The sequence below is a fragment of the Necator americanus genome, chromosome IV (assembly GCF_031761385.1).
Source record: "Necator americanus strain Aroian chromosome IV, whole genome shotgun sequence".
Lineage (NCBI taxonomy): Eukaryota > Metazoa > Nematoda > Chromadorea > Rhabditida > Ancylostomatidae > Necator > Necator americanus.
This window is the reverse complement of record NC_087374.1, coordinates 4,280,234-4,294,664: the sequence shown is the minus strand read 5'-3', so window position 1 is coordinate 4,294,664 and position 14,431 is coordinate 4,280,234. Positions and strand designations below refer to the sequence as shown.

At 44.7% G+C, this 14,431-nt stretch overlaps 2 protein-coding genes across 4 annotated transcripts; one reads left to right on the top strand and one right to left on the bottom strand.

The window, feature by feature from the left end:
* Positions 1-618: 618 nt before the first annotated feature.
* Positions 619-3,459, top strand: RB195_000357 (uncharacterized protein; the record flags this gene model as incomplete). 2 transcript variants are annotated; one of them, XM_064196641.1, is made up of 1 exon in its annotated part: positions 619-3,459. In XM_064196641.1, one exon carries the CDS (start codon positions 619-621, stop codon positions 3,457-3,459), a length of 2,841 nt encoding a protein of 946 aa, XP_064052522.1. The 2 variants fall into 2 exon arrangements, with proteins under 2 accessions (XP_064052522.1, XP_064052523.1); XM_064196642.1 differs by having other exon boundaries at positions 3,208-3,459.
* Positions 3,460-3,972: 513 nt separating this feature from the next.
* Positions 3,973-9,980, bottom strand: RB195_000356 (uncharacterized protein; the record flags this gene model as incomplete). Of its 2 annotated transcripts, XM_064196640.1 has the most annotated exons (5): positions 3,973-4,062; positions 4,209-4,418; positions 7,485-7,684; positions 9,705-9,881; positions 9,938-9,980. In XM_064196640.1, 5 exons carry the CDS (start codon positions 9,978-9,980, stop codon positions 3,973-3,975), a joined length of 720 nt encoding a protein of 239 aa, XP_064052521.1. The 2 variants fall into 2 exon arrangements, with proteins under 2 accessions (XP_064052521.1, XP_013293995.2); XM_013438541.2 differs by lacking the exons at positions 3,973-4,062; positions 4,209-4,418; positions 7,485-7,684 and having other exon boundaries at positions 9,661-9,881.
* Between the last annotated feature and the right edge of the window lie 4,451 nt (positions 9,981-14,431).

The window sequence follows — 14,431 nt, the reverse complement described above, 5'->3', positions numbered from 1 at the left end:
CGGTAGAAAATCATTGAGGTTCCCTCCATAGCCTACTCAGGTAAAACCGATGCATATGTAGGCTGCTGAGATGACAAGGGGGCGCGTCTTAACGTACCTCGTAGGAACAAGCGCAGTTCCCACGCAGGTTTTTAGTACGATTAAGGGAAGCTAAGGGCTTCGCTCATTCCCGTAATCTACACTCCGAGTTCTATATTTGTACCTACGGCGCCAGGGGGCTAATCGCGGACCAAAAGCGACCTTGCGCTTGCCCAGAGACGCAGGTGGATTCAGGGGATGGACTCCCTGTTTCTGCTGAGCCAGGACTGACTCATGACATCCTTGTATCCCGCACGTCGGTCCGGCCAAAAGCCTGCAATCAAGTGACTGGGAGGTGCAAGGGAGGCGGTTTGGAGTCGCCTCCAACAAATAAGCTCCACATGTCCACACCGGGAGAACGGAAGTTCTCCCAGAAACTCATGGGACTAGAGGCTTGCAACCTGCCCATGGGTTTTAAAATTTTTAAGCAAAACACAGTAATAGAAAAGAGTCTCCTGATTCCGGAGGAAAGCCTGGTACGGTAGCGCCAGGTAGGACGGGGTTGCAGGAGTCATGTAGGCAAAACGGAAAAGGACTAGGATGGCGATCTGTACTTATAACGCACGTACGCTTGCATCGGAAGCGGCCATCGAAGATCTGATGATGCAAGCCAAGAAGATCAAGTACGACGTCATCGGACTGACCGAGACGAGACGACGTCACCCTCTCAACGCCGTATATGAAACTGGAGAAGAACTGTTCTTAGGAACATGCGACAGTAGAGGTGTTGGTGGAGTTGGCGTCCTCGTCAACACGAGTATGGCAAAGAACATCGACTCTTTTGAACAACTTACGACCCGAATCGGACGTCTGCGGATGAGAAGATGTGGCCCAATACCAGCTTTGACTATCTTCGTCGTTTACGCTCCAACATCAAGCTACGAAGAAGAAGAAGTCGAAGCTTTCTATATGGACCTGGAGAAGTTCTACCAAGAAGATCATGCCTTCTACAAGGTCATAGTTGGCGATTTCAACGCTAAGGTTGGCCCAAGAAGAACGCCGGAGGAACTTCACATCGGGACCCACGGCCTACAATGGAATGACCAGGGAGAGAGGCTCTCCGAGTTCATCATGACGACTAAGACCATCCATGGGAACTCGCAATTTCAGAAGCCCTCTTCTTTACGCTGGACGTGGGAGTCACCCGGTGGAGGGTACCGTAATGAAATAGACCACATCATCGTCAATAAAAGGTTCTGCCTGACGGACGTCGGTGTTGTACCAAAGTTCTATACGGGATCGGACCATCGCCTCCTTCGAGGAAGATTTTCCTTCACAAGGAGAGCAGAGAAAGCCGCCAAGTTCAGAGAGAGAAATCCCAGGACTACCATCAACTGGGATCTCTTCGCTACGCTAGTCGGCTTTTGGGAAGATTCTGCAATGGACAACATCGACGAGGAATATGACCGGCTTGTCGAACACCTTCACGACTGCGCGAAGAAGGCTGAGAGTTTCAAAACAACCAAGAGGCGTCTGTCTCTTAAAACTCTTGAGCTGATACGCCAGCGTGGAGCAGCACGAGCCGCAGGGAACCAAGAACTCACGTCCGAGCTCGCAAGGCTTTGCCGAGAGGCGATAAAGGAAGACCTTAAAGAGAGAAGAGCAGAAGTGCTGGCTGAAGCTGCAGAGGCAGGGAAAAGCATCCGCTATGCCCGTCGAGACTTCGCCAGTCGCAAGACGAGGATGACCGCTCTCCGGAACCCAAAGGGAACAGCCATTGCATCGAGAAGGGGGATGGAGAAAATCATCTACGACTTCTACTCTGATCTCTTCGACAGCCATGTCCACTTGCCTCCTCACCATCTGAGGGAAGATGGACAAGTCATTCCAGAGGTTCTCCCGTCCGAAATACGACATGCTATCATGTCGGTAAGAAATCGTACGGCACCCGGTCCCGACAGAATAAGACCAGAACACCTGAAGAGCCTTCCGCCAGTACTCATCAACACCCTGGCGAGGCTCTTTACACGCTATCTGTCGGAATGCAAGGTTCCTAAACAGTGGAAGACCAGCAAGACCGTGTTGTTGTATAAAAAGGGAGATCCATATGACATCGGCAACTATCGCCCAATCTGCCTACTGTCCGTCATCTACAAGCTCTTTACAAGAGTAATCCTTAATAGGATTGAAAAAGTCTTGGATGAAGGACAGCCATGCGAGCAAGCAGGGTTTCGAAAAGGATTCAGCACGATTGACCACATTCACACTGTTTCGAAACTCATCGAGGTATCACGAGAGTACAAGATGCCGCTCTGTCTCACCTTCATCGACTTAAAGAAGGCTTTCGACTCGGTTGAGACGGAAGCGGTCGTGGAAGCCTTGGACAACCAAGGCGTCCCTACTCAATATATAAAGGTACTTCGAGAGTTGTACAGTAACTTCACGACCGGAATTTCGCCATTCTACAAGAACATCATCATTGACGTGAAGAGGGGGGTCCGACAGGGTGATACAATTTCACCCAAAATATTCACAGCCACCCTCGAGAACGCAATGCGAAAGTTGGAATGGGACGACATGGGAGTGAAGGTTGATGGTCGGCAGCTACACCATTTGCGCTTTGCTGATGACATCGTACTGGTAACACCTAGCATCAGCCAAGCGGAACGAATGCTGACCGAATTCGACGAAACATGTGGATGCATCGGTCTTCAGCTGAATCTACAAAAGACGATGTTCATGCGGAACGGATGGGTCTCGGATGCCCCATTCACGCTCAACGGAACGAACATATCCGAATGCACCAGCTACGTTTATCTGGGTCGGGAACTGAACATGATGAACGACCTGACCCCCGAGCTGGGCAGGAGGAGACGAGCGGCTTGGGGAGCGTACAAGAGCATCGAGGATGTAGTGAAGAAGACCAGGAACACCCGGCTCCGTGCTCACCTCTTCAACACCACCGTACTTCCTGCTTTGACCTATGCTTCGGAAACCTGGGCATTTCGCAAGCAGAAAGAAAACGCGGTGAGCGTCATTGAACGCGCAATTGAGAGAGTGATGCTAGGAGTATCCCGTTTCACGCAAGTGAGGGACGGGATTCGAAGTTCCCTCCTACGTCAGCGATCGAAGATTAGAGACGCCGCCGCGTTTGCCAAGGAAAGTAAAATAAGGTGGGCCGGACACGTGATGCGCTTTGATGACAACCGTTGGACCAGAGCCGTGAGCGACTGGGTTCCCCGCGATATTAAGCGCACTACAGGAAGACCGCCGACCCGATGGTCAGATTTCTTCACGAAGTCCTTGAAAGAAAAATATGATGCTCTTCGTGTCCCACGCGAAAGGAGGAACCACTGGGCTACTCTGGCACGCGATCGGGACAAATGGAAGAATTACTGGCGCCCGCTCGACCAGTTCGAAGATCAACGGGAGTCAAGGTGATCAAGGTGACCTACGGCGATCTCAGAGTCGTCACCTTCGCGATAAGACTAAAGGTTTCGTGATTTTTCATAAATCTACATAAATCATTCGTTTATCGCATGGAGAAACGCTTTATTTAGCAGTTAAAATCACCAAAATTGGATTTAAAAAAAAGGCCACGAGTCTTAAAAGTCTCTCTATAAACAGCGCATTATTTCCGAAGCAACACACCAAGTATTTATTGTGTTTCATACGCTACATCCTAAATCATTATTTTACTTCATACACAAGTAAAAGAAGGATCATCAAAGGAATAGCAAATCCAAAATGCTTCTTGCGAGCAATAACCAGAGGAAGAACTCTGCCTGAGGCTGAATCGAGCATATTCTTTTTTTATGGATTTAAATTGTTACCATGAAACACTCACAGATGTTGTGAATAATTCTCCAACACTTATGAGTTCATAGAATGATGTTTTATTTGCTTTCGAGAAATTATAAGAATACGAGTGGATAGCCGGGTCTCATAACGGTTCTAACTTTGTGATTCTCTATTCTTCGGCTCGGTTCTGAGAGGAGGTAGTCTTATCGGTTGTCGGTCCTGTTTCCGTTGTGTCTCACTACTCTGTAAAATAATACTTTTGTAAAAGAAACGAATTACTTAGCTCAAATTCTTCGAGATATATAAAAAAAATACTACCAAATACCCGAACATATCGTCATTTCTTCCCAAATTTCTGAGAGTTGCAGTCAAAAAGCAATTAAACGTACTTCCGATCCTCGCAAAAATCCTGGAGCCATACGACGTTGCGTTGTCAGCTCCGATGCTACCTGCGATTGTCTTCCCGGTGTGGGTTTCTTTGCAGAACTCGAATCAGATAGTCTGTACTTAACAATAGGAATCCGTCCGAAAACACTACGGATCAGGATACTGCGCAATTCGCGATAGCGCATGATATAAATAAGGAAGTTCATTGTTGTCTGGAAAAAAAATTAGAATTTACCAAGTATGGTGAGATTCTGTATGCTGGTAGCAGCAGTGTGTTACTGGGATTAACCCTCTCTGCATGATGATACTCAAAAAGAGCAGAGAAAAAGCTCCAAGTCCTTTAAAATAAGGTTCCAAAGATTAAAGGCAGCATACCACGAATTTGAGGTGGTGCGGATTTCAGTGTAGTATTTGTACACGGGATAGTAGATTATGGAGAGGAATGTGATTTCGTCCATTTCTTCCTAATTTCCGTAAAAAACGGTCCTAAAGATGCGCGCGTGCACAAGGCTGACGCGCTCCAATTGAACCCCTTGTGGAAAATAGTGCGCCGGAACGCTCGAAGCCGTATCTTCCGGGTTTTCTACGGCAATTAGGAAGAAATGGACGGAATCACCCTTCTCTCAATAATCCCGTATGCGAATGCTCCACCAGACATCCGTACCACTCCACATTCGTGGGGTGATGTCTTTAAGGATAACCAAAAATCAATTAAATGAAGTTATTGTCACTACGTTAAAGTCGTGTCTTCAATGTGGTTTTGATCCAGCTATAGTTGTTTCCGTAAAATTAAACCTTTATTTTCGTACCATTTTGTCACCTTTACGATTTTAATGCATATGGACTAAATTTTTGTGTCACTTTCTCATGTAATTGTACGTGAATAAGCTGATTGCTACTGCTACGACTGCGAAATAATCTCATTCGTGAACCATTACATGGAAAGAAATCCTTACATAGTAGAATTATAGAGATGAGGGACAAAGAGAAGATTGTGTTAGCACTGCGATTGTTTACCTATGATATGGTGCAATCAAAATTAGTTTTCCTGAGACATTGAAGAAGTCTGAAAGACTATCACGAATGTAAATGTTATTCGGATATCAAATTGTTAGGGCGTTGGAGCGCAGCTGGTAAGCATCCCCGCTATGTGCGCTACAGTCGATGGTTCGAACCCGCCCTGGAGTCAACCAATCGTTTCATTTCTCAGTGGTGGTCGATAAACAGGTAAGTTGCCTGGGAGGACAAAAGCACTGACTTGACACATCGGCTAGCCCCCGCGACACATTGTATAGGGCAGAAATCCGTGAGTAAACCTCAAAAGATCCTGAATCGAAGTGGAAGCGATAGCGCATCCTAAGTGGATTTATTAACACCTAACAGATTATCGTTTACACTTTAGCAAGTGGTGAATACACGAATCATTGGGTCGAGAATGAGGAGCGCTACAGAACTAAAAAAATCTTTTTTCTTGGTCCATAAAACCGACTTCATTTTCAGTTTCCAAGCTAAGAACAAAATCACCTTGCTCAGCGTCATTGAATAAAGAATAGTTGAATACTTTTGAGTGATATCAAAAGGGTTGAACAATAATAAAATATCAGGAAAGAATAAGAGAGAGATCGAGTTGAACGTGACCAAACCTTTAAGAAGTATCACGCTATATACACATACGGTCGGGTGCAGGCAACCTAACATGTGACAGGGATCAATGGCGGAAGCAGTTGTACTCGTGGTGGGACCCTCCTTAGTTCCGATCGGTCTGCGGAGTTGAGCAGGAGTCCCACCTTGCCACTTCGAGCTCAAATACTTGCACAACTGTTCCACATATCAGCTCATTGATCCGATGTGGTTAGCATAAAACTATAACAAAATCTACACTAATGTATAGTAATATAATATAACATAATAATTTATAAAGAAATGAATGGATGAATAAATGATAATAATGGTAATAATAATAAACATATACAATAATATTGTACAAACAAATAAGTAAATTAGTAGAATATAAACGTAATACGTGAAGCTGAACTTCTTCCTTAACGGCAGCGTATCACGAAAGTGACGTAGTTGGAGAATCTGTGGGGAAATATGAAATTCGGGCTATAGGTGACGAGTATGGGCATGGCCCCACACAATTACTCTTAATCGTCCTGAAAAGCGGCGTTTGATCCTACGAGGTACGTTAGAACGCTCCCCTTGTGCACTTTCTGATTTCCTTATCAGTATATTCATTTGCTTTACTTGAATAGGCAAGTGAGAATTACTCATTGATTTTCGAACGCTCGCTTGTGGACGCGGCGAGTGCACAATAGTGAAGCGTTTTCACGTAACTCGTAGGAATCAATGATGCGATGTGTGCGGACAGTCGGGGCCGAAGATGATCCGCACAAGGATATAGCAGCCACTAGGCCTGCGTTCGACATCGATGGTTCACTCCCTGCCTCTCGGGCACTACCTTGGGAGGCCCTAAGGCTACCACCATACATCTCTGTACTTTACCCTTACTCTGGCCCCATGCCGGCCTTACACTAGGCTCTGGCACTTGTGCTGTACCGCTGGCCGCCGCCCTGCGGCCTGGGCACTTGCCAATACACTTACGGCTTGCCTAGTCACTCCCTTGTGGCTCCTGTGTACTCCACTGCATTCAGCACACTGAGTACTTACTCAGTCTCCATCCCACTCTACACATACATACACAACTACACTACTAAAGGGGCGGGGCCTAACCAGCCACTCACTACGGGCCCGGCAAGTACAAATCCCTGGACGTATGAGCGAAGTTCTAGTTGCGAGAGCATGTGCTCCATTCCGCCGGACAGTCTCAAGGACGCCGGATACCTCTTGCTCGTGCCAGCTCCTCCTCCCAGCTCCTTTTATAACAGTGAAAATGGGCGGAGCGAAGAGCGCGCGAAACGGAGGAGAGCTGTGAGACCTTTGTCACGTCCGCGGTACGCGTCCTTTAGATGTTGTGAAAAAAGAGTCGCGTGGGATCCGCGGCAGTGAATTGAGTGCAACCACACTCGTATTCGGAATCTACGTCTCAAAATCCATATTTTCCGACACGTTTTCCAACTGTTCAGTTTCGTGATGACTGTCCTTAACTTCGAGTTTCAATAAGAGCAGAAAATTAGGTTAGTAAAAAAAACGTACCCAGAGTTATTTTCGCGTTTCTGTGGGTTTTTCTTTGGTGAGCCGAGAGACTATGCAAAGATCGGCTTTGACTCTAGAAATGAAACTATTAACAGGTAGTGGAAGTAATTTGTGCAACGCACCGAACTTAAGTAGATCACAATAGATAGATACACCGCTGCACTGCCTATATTGGCTATAATTCGTATACCCAGCATAATTCCATATGGAATCGGATGAGATGCTCCATTAGCCGCAATACATAAGGCAGATGTGGGGATTTCATCGTTCCAAAGCATGATGTAGTTGGCAACAAGAAGAACGCCAGTTACGAGGTACGGTACTGAACCACTCTACATCAGTTGTCAAGGAAGAGCAAAGAAGAGAAGAAGAGCGCAACCAACTTTGTTCTCACTTATTGTCTTTATATTTTGAACTTATGTTTCTGGCTTCTGAAGGCAAAACAGAGCAAAAATTTCGCTAGCTTGCAGTATAAGTGGTCGTGAGAACAAACAAAAATATAAATAAATAGAGACAAGAATGCCTTTCGTATTGCTGCGATATTAACTGACACCCATTACTAGCAACGCAAACGTCTCTCGCACTTCTTGCAGCGATCTGCTACAATCTCAATTCCTGCTACCTTTAAATCTAACTGTGTAACTAAAACATATATACAATCTCCAGCAGTCATAGTCGGTTCAAAACGAAATGAACCTCACCATGGTTGTGTAGGTGGCTGCGCAAAAAACGGCGCGGTGGACCGCAGTGGTCAGGATCGTCGTGGGACCACCGCGAACAGCAGCGATGAGAAGTGCTAACATGGTGGTACTCGGCCCTGACCGCTACGCTCCACCGCAATGCTTCGAGCGCAGCCGCTTACGCAACTGCACCGTGCTTCATGCCCGACTATAACTTTGTTCCAGCAACTGCGCTGAAACAGCGTACGAACACTTGTAGGCTTTAGGCTAGTAGGGATCTTACGTCAGATGACGTGAACAGCTAGCTACCACTTCAGGAGCCCTTTGTACGTATGTTTTCAGTACATGAAGCAACATTCGGGTCACTAGAAAAGTAAACTAGAAAAATTAACTCTGAGATAAGACTGTTGAGGAGTAAATTCAGAGGGGTACTAATGACGACACTCCTAACTATCCTAAAGATCCTGGTTCTCATTGTAAATTCTGATTCCTTTCTACTTCAGTCATAAATCTGACTACGGTAGACATATCTCATGGTTTTTCAATACTGACACAGCATAATAGGATCCTGAACCTGGCCCACGACATCTGAGTGTCTCCGCACTACTGGTCCCTCTTCTTCAAGCTAAATGAGCTAAATTAAAGTAAATGCACTTACTGCTCACAGATTTTGGAACTCAGAATAGTTTTTGTTTTGTTTTGTTTTTTGGAAACAAACAATATCGATCGAACGTACCTGACAAAAGCAATGAAGTGTACTTTATCCCCGATGTGATATACCATAAAGGAATCACGGATGAAACGAGAAAATTTATAGACATAGCCATCGGCACCAAGCCCAACAGGGGCGTAGCGATATCATGCAGGATTAAAGCAGGATGTAGAGCGCATTCCCAACGAGAAAACATCGCTTTAACTAGAAATTCTTTACATTTTCCTCATTTTGCCCGTGGATTTGAATATCCACTACATTCCGGTCTAAGCGTTCTTATCTATTGTTCAACATCAACGCAGTGGTTACGTAGGCGGCAAGGTGGTTAACAACTTTTGACGCTTAACAAGCGACTGTAACTATTAGGTTGAGTCATAAATAATTTCCGCCCGAATGCATGTTTACGCACTTATTGTTATTGTTTAGGCATCAAATGCGTTATCCAAACAAGGAACTTTTGTTATAACTACGCAGGCGGAACTTAAAGGCATCACCCCACGAATCTGAGGTGGTACGGATTTCAAGTAGAGTATTCTTATCCGGGATAGTGGAGAGGGAAGGAGGGAGGTGAATACGTCCATTTCTTCCTAATTGCCATTAAAGAAAACGGCCCGGAAGATGCGGCGTGTGCATACTGCTGGCGCGCTCCAATCGAACTCTTTGTAGGAGATAGCGTCTCGGAACGCTCGAAGCCGCATCTCTCGGGCCGTTTTTACGGAAATTAGGAAGAAATGGACGGAATCACCCTCCTCCCCATAATCTACGACCCTGTATACGAATACTGCACCTGAAATCCGTACCACCTCAGATTCGTGGAGCGATGCCTTTGAACGAGGATCTAACCGCGCAGATGTGACTGTACATCCATCGGAAGCCAGGAATAGCGAACATTTGATGGACTGTAGCTTAAAAGTTGTTTGGACGGAATATGGCGTTGAACGTAAGCTTACGCATTCCGGCTGCTTCAAGTTTAAGTCTATGTACTGCAATAAGCATAAATGCGATGGCGTAGATAGTATCAGCAACCGCTTGCGAGATAATTAGCAAAAATTCCCTCCTTTTGCGATTATTTTTCGATCCAAGAATGCACAACATCAGTACACCGTTCGACAGGCATACAATCGATCCTTAATGAGAAAAATTATCCTATCTTTCTAAGACTGAAACTGAATCTGAATCATACCTTCCAGTAAGTATAGGTACATATTTAGTGCGAAGGTCGTCATCGTTCATATATTACTGTAGTTGGATAGAGTTCAGCTGAAACGTAACCAAATCCCTACATCTGCCTTGTCCATCCAGTGATTATCCGACATTAATCTCCATTGAACTACTAAACGATTTCAATTCTTGGCTTGTCATATATGTACATAACTTTCTGGACAAAATGTAGTTAGAAGGGGGCCCTTATTTCTCAAAGTGAACAACTAAATCAATTGGGACCCTAAGGTATAAGCATCAGCCTTAGAGGATCAATGACATGTAAGTTAAAGTTACTAAGAGAAAAAAGTAAGTTAGAGCGTCGAGAAATAAGGACGCCGCTGAGTGCCACCTTTTGCGGAAAAATTTTTGATTATGAGGAATCCGTCTTGTCGATGGACTAGTGTGAGTCCATAGTAACCGATAAGTGTCATGTGATCTGAAACCTTAGCTAGACTTATCATTTATGCTCTAAAACAACTCTTTGTAATCGTTAAGGTTCAATTCTGATGGATTATCCAGGAGGGTGAAGTATTTTGCTCGAGCAATACGTATGTAATGCATTGTTTGTACAAAACCATGCATGATTTATAATCAGAACTATGAGCGAATGAGCTAATTCCGTACAAAATAGAAAGCGTTCCTGGATAGAACTCCAAAGAAAAAAAATAGCGTGTTCTGTAATCTACGTAGAGATATGATGAATTTGTGTTCTCTTAAAGGTACGAGGCGCGGGACGAGGATAGGCAGGTGGAAATTGTGTCCATTCAGATTTATTTGCTATCAGGAGTAGCAGTAATTATTCCTGTCGGCTGCGTCGCTCTGTGGCCGCCCGTCTCTGTGACGCTGTGTGATATGTTATTTCCGTTATGATATGAGTAAAAACCTTTACTCTATCCATCCGATCCCGTACGAATACGATCCGATCTTTGTTCCGGATAAGAATTATTCAACTAACTATTCGCTAGTTAAACTGGTTTAAAACAAAGATCAACTCATATCTTTGAAAAAAAAACGAAAATCAGGTGCTCAGTGTAAACAGCGGCAGGTGGTCTGACCTACATCTGTTTTCGAGATCGAGCTGCATTCAGATGAATAATTAGAACGTTACTTTCGTAAAGTTCAGTATTAAAGATTGGGACAAAATATAAAAATACAGTAAATATTATATATACATCAGTATATATAATATTATAGTAAATAAAAAAATCTCGACACTGATAGAACAGTTTTTTTTTTCTGATTCTTCCTTGATACTTGCCCAGGTAGGCAGTTGTTCAACAGGAATTTTGGAATCGGTGTGCCTATAACGATGTCCATAAACTCACGGAGTTAATTTGTGTGTCATGATAAAAATGTAAGTAAATAATAATAAATACAGTGTTAGTAATAATAAATACATGCAATGAAGCATTTCGACTTCTGATTTTATATAAAAAAAGATCCAATCCGACAACCAACCTTCTACAGGACCTTCTAATTTTCTGAATTGATCCTATTTCCACGTGCAATTGCCAGAAAAAAAAAGTGAGCCGGAGTAGGCCAGGTCCAGCGACGAGTCATACTGGTGCACCGACGTCAGAAAGTGGGACCAATGAAGTCAGTAACATATCGGGAACACACAATGATCCCAAGCGAAGTAGCTAAAAAGCACGTGGAAAATTAGAAACCGTTTGAATCCTTCGTTGCCTAGATGTATAGTCTCTTATCTTCATCTGCACCTTTACATGACTGCTGTACCGTACCTGCCCTGTTTGCTACACTTCTTTCTGGACACAGAAATGCACAGAGTTGCTTAAAGGCATCACTCCACGAATCTAGAGTGGTACGGGTTTCAGCCGGGTAATGCCTATACGGGGTCGTAGATAGTTGGAAGAGGGTGAGCACGTTCATCTTCCCCTGTATCAGTGTAAACGGACGATCCCGGAACTGTTTCTTACGGCGGCTTCTGTTACAAAGCGCAACCTTTGCGCCCCGCACCCTACTGCGATTGGTGTTTGATCCGAGTAGGTTTTCGACGAATCGCAGGAGGGCGGCAATGGTGCAATAAAAGATGTCGTCAGGTGCCGCATCCGAAGCCGTCTGTTTACACTGATGCAGGGACAGATGAACGGAAATCACACTTTTCTCAACAATCTACGACCTCGTGACCAATCACCCGCCTGAAACCCCCACCTCCCCAGATTCCTGGGGTGATGCCTTTAAATAATAGCTGACAGATGCAAGAATCATCCTCTCATATTGGGCTGGGTTGAAACAGCGATGTTTTGAGCAGGAGAAAACAAGGACTAAGACCAAAAAAGGACCAGTTCGAGGATATCTGTCTATTTTCAAGAACTGTGGCTACTGTCTTGATGCGATTAGATTCTCTTGATTAGAGAGCTGTAAAATAATCTGAACGGTGAGTAATGGGTCGACTATATTATGCGAACGAATCATATCTGTCACACTTGTTTCATGGTCCGGTCAAAACGACATAAAACTCAGTGCAATTGCGTATGCGACTGCGTGGCGGATGGGATCGACGTGGGACCATCGCGTACTGCAGCGATGAGTGGTGCTAGCGAGGGCCCCCATCGATCCTAACCGCAACGCTTCACCGCATCACTTCGGACGGAACTGCTTACGCAACTGGACCGACGTTCATGTCGTTTTGACTCGAATATAGTCATCTGGACGATGCGCTGCACTTCGCTATGTGTAACTTTTTGATAAAAAATAGAAAAAAATTCTATAAAATGGTCTTGTAGACAAGCCCACCTCAAGAATTAGAATTGCTTATGTGTGACGCGTCTGATCCGTTCATGTGACACACATACTCGACGTTTCTCACCCGGACAGACGCCATAAACAAGGGGCGGGCCGAGCGGGAAGTACAAGGTTGTAGCCAACCCTGCTGTAATAGTTGATCAATCAAATGCAAAGTATTTGAGTGGTCCTACTTACTTACTCCTGGCAGATCCTAACACTTAAAAATGTTATAGAGAGCTTTCTATTCGAAATTTACATATGGTTTATAGCTAGACTACGGAAGCAAGTGTGGCCACGCTTAATTCCTCCTACTGGTCCTAAAAAATGGCGTGAGTACCGCTTTAGTTCCTACGAAGTACGTTAGAACGTGTCTCCTCCTCCCTTGTATACGCCGCGGTCCCCCCAGGGACCTATTTTTATTGGTTTTACTTGAATAGACTGGTAAGGAGACTTCATTAATCTTTTTCGGCCCGCTCGCGGCGCGTTGCAATTGATTTCGTAGGAAAGGACGTCATCTTCCGCCGTTTCTTACGACGATTAGGGAAGGGTGAGCAGAGCCACGCTCGTTTCCATAATCTACTATCCAAATTCTATGTTTTCCCTGGTGTTTCCGTACCACGTCAATTTCGTGATAAGCTGCCTTTAATCAGGACTCACCTATGTGTGTGTAACAAAACAGCACATATATAGCAGGATCAGAACGAAATGAAGCGCGGTGCAGTTCCGTAAGCGGCTGCGCTCGAAGCGCGCGCAGTGAATGCGCGCACTCTGCAGTTCACGATGGTCCCGCCACGATCCCAGCAGCTATCTCTACCCCCTCGCTTCTGGTGCGGCCGCTTACGAAACTGCACCGAGCTTCATGTCGCTTTGGTCCGACTATATTCCATTAGACTGGTTTCGCGTTTAATTTCGAATTTTGAGACGATGATAATTTGAAATAACCCGACAAGGAATCCCATAATTTTTCACTTTTCAAAATTTGCAACGTACAGATGCCGAAGGTGAATTGTAGCAACCAAAAGCACTACGAAAAGACGAATTGAAAATGCCGACACGTCTTGGCTAGAACTAACGACCATTTGCGTTCCATACTATCACAGCCGGGCTGCATATTGCTCTCAGAAGAAGAAGAAAAAAAAATGCCCACTGAACAAACCTCGATTGTTGAATTAGAAGAACTAAAGATTAGAATTATTTAAATGAACTAGGTTTGTTCTCAGGTCACCTCTATCTAGCACTTACTTCTCCTAGCAAGTTGTCGAAGGCATAGGGTCAACTACGCATCCGTGCTTAATGGTTATCCTGAACTTTATACGATTTTAGTCTCATTACTCGATCCGGTACTGATTGGACGGGATTCCCTGGGCTTCTCGAAAATTCTCCTCCTAATCTTTACAAATCAAAAAAATAGGGGAAAAATAAAGAAATTTACGAGATATTCTGAGTGTGGTGGAAAATTGTCATCACTCACAAGTAATCGTTCTAATCAAAACAGTCTGGCAACTTCTTCAGTAAACATGAGTCGTGAAGCGGGGAATCTCCCACGATAAATTACCGTGCTTTACGCTCCCAACACACACAGACGCACACACACACTTTACAATGTTAGATGGCTGAAGTGCAGCGGAAATCGTCTCGCCAATCTATATTTCAATGATCACTCTGACATTCTTGAAAACAACACTACCAATTTTCGTCCGCAACCATTCCCTGTTACGAACTCCAG